Source organism: Nicotiana attenuata, chromosome 8 (genome assembly GCF_001879085.1).
Source record: "Nicotiana attenuata strain UT chromosome 8, NIATTr2, whole genome shotgun sequence".
Classification (NCBI taxonomy): domain Eukaryota; kingdom Viridiplantae; phylum Streptophyta; class Magnoliopsida; order Solanales; family Solanaceae; genus Nicotiana; species Nicotiana attenuata.
Genome location: NC_031996.1, coordinates 33,509,370 through 33,519,611, shown reverse-complemented (window position 1 = coordinate 33,519,611; position 10,242 = coordinate 33,509,370). Strand labels below are relative to the sequence as shown.

The following is a 10,242-nucleotide window of genomic DNA, read 5'->3' as shown; positions in this document are numbered from 1 at the left end:
CTCGAACTCGAACTTACTTGAACTCGGACCTAAGGCGATCCCTCGAACCTGGAAAATCGGGTGTGCCTGATTTTGACCGTATACAATTATAAAAAGGTTACGTTTGGCTGTAGGAATACTATTAGTTCCTTGTGTGAAAAAAGAATACTACTACTTGTCGTCATTTTGGCAAACTACATATATGATATAACTATTTTCGGTTTTAATATAACTTATAAGTTGTTTTGGCAATTTGCATACTGCAATTTTCGGTTTCTAATAATTAGTCATTTTTGCAAACTTCATTCGTCTCAAGATATTTGAAATTTTAGTCATTAATGAATAATTAATTCGGCGAGATGTTTAAAAAGACATAAAAAATAATTTTTTACAAATATTCTTATTACTAAAGTTAGTACTCCTACTATATCTTTCTTTAGCTGGGTTTTCTCAAATATTTTCTTTTATTATTTCAGCTACTACTAAAAACTATGCTTTATATTACTTTTCAGATATTCAATATGTAAAACTTTATTAAATAACACAACTTAGTATTCAAACTGTTATTAAAAATAAAATAGGCGTGTCAATTGTTGGAAGTGCGACTCAATCACTTCTCTTTGAAGGAGAGCATGTTACAAATTTTTCTCCTTGGTAACACTTTTTTTTTTTGTTTCTCATCTAATACTGTTCGGTATTTATATTGAGGCCCGATTAATCTGGATTCGCATTGGAAAGTCCTACATTGGAAGGTAAAATACTAAGTATCTAATAAAGGTAACTTCATGTCCAGGACTCGAACTCGAACCTGAAACCTTAAGTTAAGAATAAAAGAATACTTATCACTCCACCACAACTCTTATCAGTGAACTGCGAACTATAATAATGATAGAGTTTTTGGACGATAGATACAAGTCGTGACCGGACCATACTTTCTCTATTATCTCCAGGCTTCAGAGCAAGTTGCTTGGGAATAATGATATCAGTGATGCAGAGGAAAATGATGCTCTGATCTATTACCGAGAGTATTTTTGTTGTTGGCAGAAAGAATATATATGTCTTTGAGACTTGTATTCAGAGGGTGACAAAATTAAAGGTGCCGCTGCGCCTTAAATTTCTTTACTAAAATAAAAGGATAGTACTATTAATTTCATTTGCAGTTGCACAGGAATTTTACCAGCCTGAAAATGAACGGTTCAATTTTTCGAATTTTATGAAAATGGTGTTCATATCTACGAGCCTTACTTTTCCTTTTTATATAAATTTATTTTATGACGAATTTGCTCCTCAATTTTGTCTTGTCTAATCTCGTAATTATAATTTTGACTACGGAAAAGGTCTAAAAATGTCATTATATTACGGGAAATAGAGCAATAATGCCCCTCGTTAATAGTAGGGTTCAAAAATATCATTGCCGTGATTGAGTTGGCCCAAAAATGCCACTCCGCACTAACGGAGTCAGATTTGACTTAAATAAAGTTAAATAAAAATAATAAATGCTACCATGAACACACTAAGGTAACCCAACAACAGAAAAATGATGACCAACTAAAGGAAAATTTTTGTCCTCAACTTTGCTACTTTCCAGCATTAACAATATCAACGTATAGTCTCAAAATCAGCTTCCTTCTTCCTCAAAATATTTCTCCAATCTGAAGAGCATCGTTTACTTTTTTAATTCAGAGAAGAAATGGAGAAATTGAGAAAGATGACCGAAAAATAATTGAAACAATCAGATATTTTCTTGTTTAATTCAGAGAAGAAATTGAGAAAGATGATCGGAAAATAAGCTCTCAAACTAAATCAAAATTGAAGAAGCCACTAAAGTTTTTAGGGTCACCGAAAACCTAGCCGACGCAATTGGGGTAAGGGAAAGAGATTTGAGCGGGTGATTTAGTGGGCGAACGGACATAAGAATTGTAAAATTCCCCCCAAAAAAAGCGAAAAATTTTTTCAAGTGAGAATGGTATTTGAAAATTAGAGTTGTATTTGGACATGAACATTATTTTGGGTTGTTTTTGAAGTTTTGTGAGTGATTTGAGTGAATTTTGAAAAACAGTTTTTTGGAGTTTTTCGAATTTTCGAAAAATTTCAAAATTCATCTTCAAGTGAAAATTGAAATTTATAGCCAAAACACTGATGTCGAGAAAAAAGTGAAAAAATATCGGGAAAAAGTGAATTTTGTTTTTGTGTCCAAACGGGCTCTAAAAATATAGACTTTGGATCCTTAATTACATGGGGTTTGGTAAAAAACGGGTGGGGTGGGGAGGGGATATGTGAAAACGGGGCGGATCCAATTCATTGGCAAAAGAAAAATCTATCGTTTTAACACTCAGACCCATAATCATTGACGAAGAGGAAGGCTTGGAAAGGGATCAAACATATTGAGGAGGAGTTTTCACAAAGGCCAATATTTTAGAGTCCGGTAGGTCAATTAAGTTGCCTAAATCTCTTCCTTATCTGCTGCTCTGTAGCTGCCTTCCTCGCTTCGTCTTCGGCGAACGACGACATAAAGGTTCCCCAAGTCATCCATGGCGGCCGGGCAAGCTCCCCGTCGAGCTGCCGATTTCCCTCCTATCCTAATGACAAAAGCGGAAAAGGGGGATACCCCATAGACCAAAAGGGCATAGATCGATAAGATCCAAGAAAATAAAATACCCGCAGCAGAATCGGGTAGGGGGGATTTAATTATGATAGGTATAAATTTTTTAAATTTAAATCAGATTTCAAAGGCTTAATTAAGTCAAAATCTGAGTCCGTTAGTGCGGAGTAGCATTTTTGGGCCAACTCAATCACGGCAATGGCATTTTTGAACCCTACTATTAACGAGGGGTATTATTGCTCTATTTTCCATAGTACAATGATATTTTTGGACCTTTTCCGTTTTGACTATCATCAAGAAATTAGGAATTAAGTCGTAATTATATCTTTGACTATCATCAAGATATTAGGAATTAATTCTCACCAAAATGCGAATATTCAAAGACTCAAACAGTTTCCTTGTCTCCTAGGAAAAGCCAACTGATACGGTACATAACATTAATATCTGTCAATCTATATTATCTGCTATCCTTTTAATAATGGTATACATTCAAATCCAAACAGTTAGTTAAGAAACTAATTAAGCTCAAAGTAACAATACGAAATAATAAAATAGACAAGAGATATAGAGAGGAAAGAGAGGAGAGATTCTTATTTCTTTCATTTATTCAATTGTGTTCAATGTAATGCCCAAAATCTCTATTTATAGGATGATATTTAGGGAATTAATGCAAAGAGATGTCATGAACATGGTATTTACTATTGAGATCATGGGAACATCATATAGTGTGGGAGTTACAACCATAATAGAGAAGTAGTGGGAGCTTAATGAAGAAGAGTAGTGTGATGGAATTCGACCTCACTCTCACCATTTCAGCTTCTCAATTTTAACAGAGAAAAGAGTAAATGAAGAAGAAAGAGATGAGTCAAGTTCGGAGTCTTCGATGTATTTGGCAAACATTATCAGACAAGGTCAATTTAAAGGTTTGATAGATAAGGAGCCACCTGTTCACATCACAAGGCTTGATAAATGTTTTGATGGATTAAATCGGGACCATCCGATTAGAATCCAAGGAAGACTGAATAAATGATGAAATCTGGAAGCATCCTACACGGTGGAAACCTCTCTACACGTGAGAGGAATAATAGTTAGTTAGGTTTGTTATTTTGTAGCCAATGTAATTAATACACATAGGATATATATATTCTTATTTTTTCTTTTTCTTTACCAGATATAGTTTGTATTTATACACAATCCCTGTACAGATTCATTCATTCAATTAAAAATGAAAAACACAGAAAATTTTCTCAAGTCTCGTCTCTGATTTCCAATATGGTATCAGAGCATTAGAGTTCTTCTCTAATTGTTTCTTTTCCAATCTAAGCTTTCATCATCATCATCATGGCACCTTCTTCAACTGTTGATGATACATCTACGGGAACAACTGTTGTCTCCATTGATGCAACTCATCCTTATTTTCTCCATGCCTCCGATGCTCCAGGAATGGTTCTGGTCAATACCCCTTTTGATGGACGTGGTTATCCTGGATGGAGGAGATCTATTTTGATCTCTCTTTCAGCCAAAAACAAGCTGGGGTTCATCGATGGGTCATGTCCAACCCCAGCTCTCACTGCCACTGATTTCAAAACCTGGAGCAGATGCAACGACATGGTTACATGCTGGTTGTTGAACTCTCTCTCCAAAGTAATAGCTGACAGTGTCCTTTACTTAAAGACTGCAAAAGACCTTTGGATAGATCTGGAGCATAGGTTTGGTCAGCCTAATGGTGCTAAGCTGTATCACCTGCAAAAAGCTCTCGCAGATTTAGTTCAAGGTTCACTTGACATAGCTGGTTACTTCACAAAAATGAAAGGATTATGGGATGAGCTGGACACTCTCAACAGCAATAGGATCTGCTCTTGCGACTGTAATTGTGGTGGAAAACAAAAAATGTTGCAATTCAAAGAAAATGAAAGGCTCATTCAATTCCTTATGGGATTGAATGAGGCCTATGGACCAGCAAGAAGTAACATCCTAATGATTAACCCTTTACCAACCGTTAACCATGCCTATTCCCTATTGATGCAAGATGAGAACCAAAGAGAGATACATGTCAACACACACTTCTCAGGAGATGGTTCTTCATTTCTGGCAGGAAACACACAGCATACTACACAACTATCTCCAGGAAATCAGTTCTTCACACAGCAGAAAAATGGAAGCACTGCTAACAAAGGAAATAATGTCTACAAAGGAAAGAGAAATGTCCAGATGTGTTCCTATTGCAAGATGACCAATCATACAGTTGAAAATTGTTATAGACTCATAGGTTTCCCAACCAATTTCAAGTTCACAAAGACTAAGAAATTTCAAGGTCCTGTGAGGGGAAATTCTGCTGCAGCTATGGATCAACCAGAGGGAGCTAATAACAATATCACTGAAGGTCCTCAGTTTGCACAACAATTGTCATCAGAACAATTCACTCAGCTGGTTTCTCTCCTAAACCAGATTCAAGTGGGAAAACCTGCTGAAGTTAATGCTAACTCAGCAGCTGGTATATTCCTTACAAACTCTGTCTCTTGTTATTCCTTAGCTAATTCAAATTCAAGTTCCCGGATCATAGATTCTGGAGCATCTGAGCATATGTGCTTTAATTCTGAGTCTTTCCAATTTCTGTTTCCCCTTTCTACTCCATTACTTGTCAAGATACCTAATTCTTCAAAGGTAAGAGTCACTCATGCAGGGAATGTTTCTCTTTTTCCAGGGTTAGTTTTAACTAATGTTTTATATATTCCTTGTTTCCGATATAATCTACTTTCTGTTCATAGACTTTGTCAGAGGTTCAAATGTCTTTTAGCATTCACTTCTTTTGGGTGTATTTTGCAGGGCCCTCTCATGAAGAGCCCCCAAGTTTTTGGTAAAGCTAAGGATGGTCTTTATCTTTTGGAGCCTAGTATAGCAAAGTCTAGTAGTCTCTCTTCAGCAGTTGTAGTTCCTTTACCTAAAAAATGTCATTCTCATTCTGTTTCAGTTAGTTTACCTATTTCTGCAAGAACAAAATCTGATGTAAAGTTATGGCATGTAAGAGTGGGGCATTTGCCTTTTCAAGCAATGAAATACATCAGTTCTATTTCATTTCTGCCCAATCTTGTTTGTTCTTGTGATATATGTCCTTTAGCTAGACAATCTAAGTTGCCTTTCCCAATCAGTCAAATCAAATCTAAAGGCATTTTTGATTTAATACACATTGACACATGGGGCCTTTTCGAGTTCCTACTTATAACGGATATAAATATTTTCTCACGATTGTGGATGATTTCAGTCGAGGAACTTGGACCTATTTGTTGAGCACTAAGAGCAATGCATTTCCAGTTTTAAAATGGTTTCTTAGTATGGTGGAAAGATAGTTTGCTTCAAAGGTTAACGTTATAAGATCAGATAATGCTCTAGAATTAGGGAAGGGTACAGTAGAATCTGCATTTCTGATTTCACAGGGCATTTTACATCAAAGATCATGTGTGGCCACACCTCAACAGAATAGGCTTGTTGAGAGGAAGCACAGGCACCTTCTAGAGATTGCTAGAGCATTACTGTTTCAATCTAAGCTTCCTATTTGCTACTGGGGAGAATGTATTTTGACTGCTACTTTTCTTATCAATCGATTTCCTTCTAGGGTTCTTCAAGGAAAAACTCCTTATGAACTACTGTTTTCTGAGCCACCCTCTTATCATTTTCTTAAATCTTTTGGATGTTTATGTTATGTTTCCACTTTATCTCACAACAGGAGCAAATTTGAGCCTAGGGCAAAGGCTTGTGTCTTCTTAGGATATCCTACTGGGCAAAAGGGATACAAAGTATTGGATGTGGAAACTAAGAAGGTTTTTGTTTCAAGGGATGTCAAATTCTGTGAAGACATCTTTCCCTTTTCCTCTTCCTCTTCTGACACTGCTTCACTTTTGTTTCCCTCCCCTGCTCCCTCAGATAATTCTGCCCCATCTGCACTTTTTGATTCTACTCCTATCTCACACCCCAGCTCACCTCCCTCACCTGTACATTCTCCATTACCCTCACAGCCTGCTTCCCCACCTACTTCTCATATTTCTCCCATATTACCTAATCCCATCTCTCCTTCTCCACTATTCACCCAGGCTGTTGGGCTCAGAAGGTCTCAGAGACCCAATTTAGGTACTAAGCGTAATCATCTAAAGGATTATGTTTGCAATAACATTTACCTCACTGATCTTACCACCTCTTGCCTTGCTACTCCATCTACACCTCCTGTCTTTTCTTTTCATGCTCTCTCTACTCAAAGTCAGCATATTCTCAATTCTCCTTCACCTATCATAGAACCTACTAGTTATTCCCAAGCTAGTTCTCATGCAGGATGGAAACAAGCAATGGATGCAGAGATTGAGGCTTTAGAATCTAATCAAACATGGGATGTTGTTATTCTTCCTCCTGGAAAGAAAGCTTTACCATGCAAATGGGTCTATAAGGTGAAATAACATGCAGATGGGAGTATTGAGAGACTTAAAGCTCGACTAGTCATCAGGGGTGACATACAAAGAGAGGGCATCGATTACACTGAGACATTTTCTCCCGTCGTCAAAATGACTACTATCAGGTATCTTCTCTCGGTTGCTGTCAAAAAGGGGTGGATTATTTCTCAGTTTGATGTTAGCAATGCATTTCTACATGGGGACCTGCAGGAAGAAGTTTACATGAAGTTTCCTGCAGGTCTGTCCCCGCCTAGTCCTCACCATGTCTGCAAATTAAAGAAATCCCTCTATGGCCTTAAACAAGCCTCGAGGCAATGGTATGCACGACTTGTAAGGGGCTCTTAACTTTAAGGGTTTTTCTTCATCTCTTAATGATTATTCCTTATTTTTCAAGAAGACCGGTGATTTCATTTCTATTGTTGCTGTCTATGTTGACGACATTCTCATCACAGGCAATCATCCTAGTGAACTTTCTAAGCTCAAATCATTTTTACATTCTGAATTTAAGATTAAGGACCTTGGTCGTTTGCACTATTTCTTGGGTATGGAAATTTTAACAGAAAAGGAGGGGCTCATTGTCACTCAAAGGAAATTCACAGAGGAATTACTTACCGAAATTTGACTGCCCTGATCTTCCAATTGTTTCCTCTCTGCTGGAATTACTTACCGGAACCCTGTTTTTCACGAACGAACTAAGCACGTTGATCTCGACTGCCATTACGTACGCCAACAGTTCCTTTCTGGGTTGATCTCTATCTCATTTGTTCCTTCCCGCTCACAGCTTGCTGATTTATTCACTAAACCTTTGTCCGGCCCTTCACACAAATCCATTCTTGGCAAGTTGGGGGTTTCTTCGATTCCCTCCAACTTGAGGGGGGGGGTGTTGGAATTCGACCTCACTCTCACCATTTCAGCTCCTCAATTTTAACAGAGAAAAGAGTAAATGAAGAAGAAAGAGATGAGTCAAGTTCGGAGTCTTCGATGTGTTTGGCAAACATTATTAGACAATGTCAATTTAAAGGTTTGATAGATAAGGAGCCACCTGTTCACATCACAAGGCTTGATAAATGTTTTGATGGATTAAATCGGGACCATCCGATTAGAATCCAAGGAAGACTGAATAAATGATGAAATATGGAAGCTTCCTACACGGTGGAAACCTCTCTACACGTGAGAGGAATAATAGTTAGTTAGGTTTGTTATTTTGTAGCCAATGTACTTAATACACATAGGATATATATTCTTATTTTTTTCTTTTTCTTTACCAGATATAGTTTGTATTTATACACAGTCCCTGTACAGATTCATTCATTCAATTAAAAATGGAAAACACAGAAAATTTTCTCAAGTCTCGTTTCTGATTTCCAATATAGTGGGAGTAACTTCTTTAAGAGTTATAGACATCCATTACATAATATAATATTTCATAACACAATTATATTTTTCGCTTAAATTTATTTATTTTTCAATCAAAGGTAGATATTATATTAATGTAGTGAGTAAACAAGTTGAGTAAAGGTGCGCGTAGCATACTTTGCAACCCAAATTGGGAAAAAGTTCTCCCAAGATACTTTCTTCAACAAATAGAAAATGTGGCCAAGTATGTGCTAGTGTGTTCGGTAAATGATGAAGAAATAAAAAAGAGTTTGGAACAATTTCCTTCTCCAAATTCCTCACTTAAATTTAGATATAAGATAGGGAACACTCTGATTTAGTTAATTATTACGTATTAACAGCTAGTACGTCGTTGCTGAAACTCAAGATATACGGAATGTAAGTGCGTAATTTATGAAGTTTCTTAATCAGTTAGCTTAATATAAATTCATAGATTCTGATTAGAAAATGAAAATTTCCAAGACAACTTGGAGACAATAACAAATAAGCAGTAAATACTGAAATATAAAGTATGTAAAATGAGGTTTGAACTTTAAAAAGGAGAACTAGTAATGTAGGTGAGATATTATGGGTAAGTGAGCTCAGGTAAACGATCGGAAAAACTCTGGTAAATGTATTTTGACACGACAAACAAAATTAAATACTAAATATAGACTCTCGTTGGGTGCTTATATTGTTTTTCAAAGATATTGTCGGTGCGTGACATCATGAAATAACGACAAACAATACAATCTATTTAAACATTGTATTCATCAAACAATATAATACTATGCAGTACAATACATTATAAAATGACATGTAACAACAACCCAAAAAACAAGGTGTAAAGCAAAGATCTTCTTATGAGTTGGTACGTGGATGTCATAATTAAAAGGCACATGTCAAAAGTAACCAAAATTTTCATGACAATTTGGAAGTATAAACTGTTAGAGAAGTAACAGAATATACGAAATAATTAGGCCTTGATGGTGTAGTCACTATCCTTAAGGAATTTAAGCCTCCTAATTTCGTTGCTCCAGGGATTATAGCAGAATTCCTCCAGGATTCTACAAAGCCTCTGACATTCGAGTTTCAGCAATTAACTCGAATTTCCTACAAAAACATAATAGTTGTGAGTTGTAGAAAATAAGTAGAAGTGAAAGAGATGAAAGTTTCAGATGATTTCGTTTTGGAGATAATAGGTATTTATAATACCTCTAGGAGTCTGTTGGAATTAACAGGCTCATCTCTTCATAACATGCACCTTTTAAAACCAATAGTCACCTTCTTTTGAATTTACGAGAAAGATGTTAAAAATATTTTCTGAAATTAAAAGGCTAAAACATTTTAATTAATCGAATAATGGGTGACTAAAATATTAATTCGGGCTACTTAGTTGGCCCAAAGCCCAAGTGCCCAAGTGCCCAATCTTGACTATTAATAATATAATCAAATTCCAATTTCCTTCCAAAACACCCTCAAAACATTCAAATTATATAAGACAAGTAAGTGCTTTTAAAGTCTTCTTCCTTTCTTTCTTTTTCCAATGAGGGACAAAACAACCTCTTCTCAAATACTCCCATCAAACATTAACTAATCTAACAATCCGTCACTTAGTTAGTGTTTGATGTTGTTTATGAGATTCATGCATATAGTAGGTATCTTTCGATTTAAACCTACTACTAGTATAAACTATTCAAGACCTTGTAGAATTTGATGGTTAGATTAAGTTCTATTAAAGCACATTCTTATATGACAAGACGGAAAAGCTTAATACACATAAATCGTACCAACTCGACAACTTGTTCACCGTGAGTTTTAGCACCCGATTATGGCCTTGTGCTACTT

General features: G+C 36.1%; 1 protein-coding gene across 1 annotated transcript; it reads left to right on the top strand.

Annotated features, from left to right (window-relative positions):
• LOC109231642 lies at positions 3,923-7,026 on the top strand. Its single transcript, XM_019397289.1, has 3 exons — positions 3,923-5,245; positions 5,408-5,602; positions 5,929-7,026. The coding sequence occupies exons 1-3, from the start codon at positions 3,923-3,925 to the stop codon at positions 7,024-7,026; spliced, it is 2,616 nt and encodes an 871-aa protein (XP_019252834.1).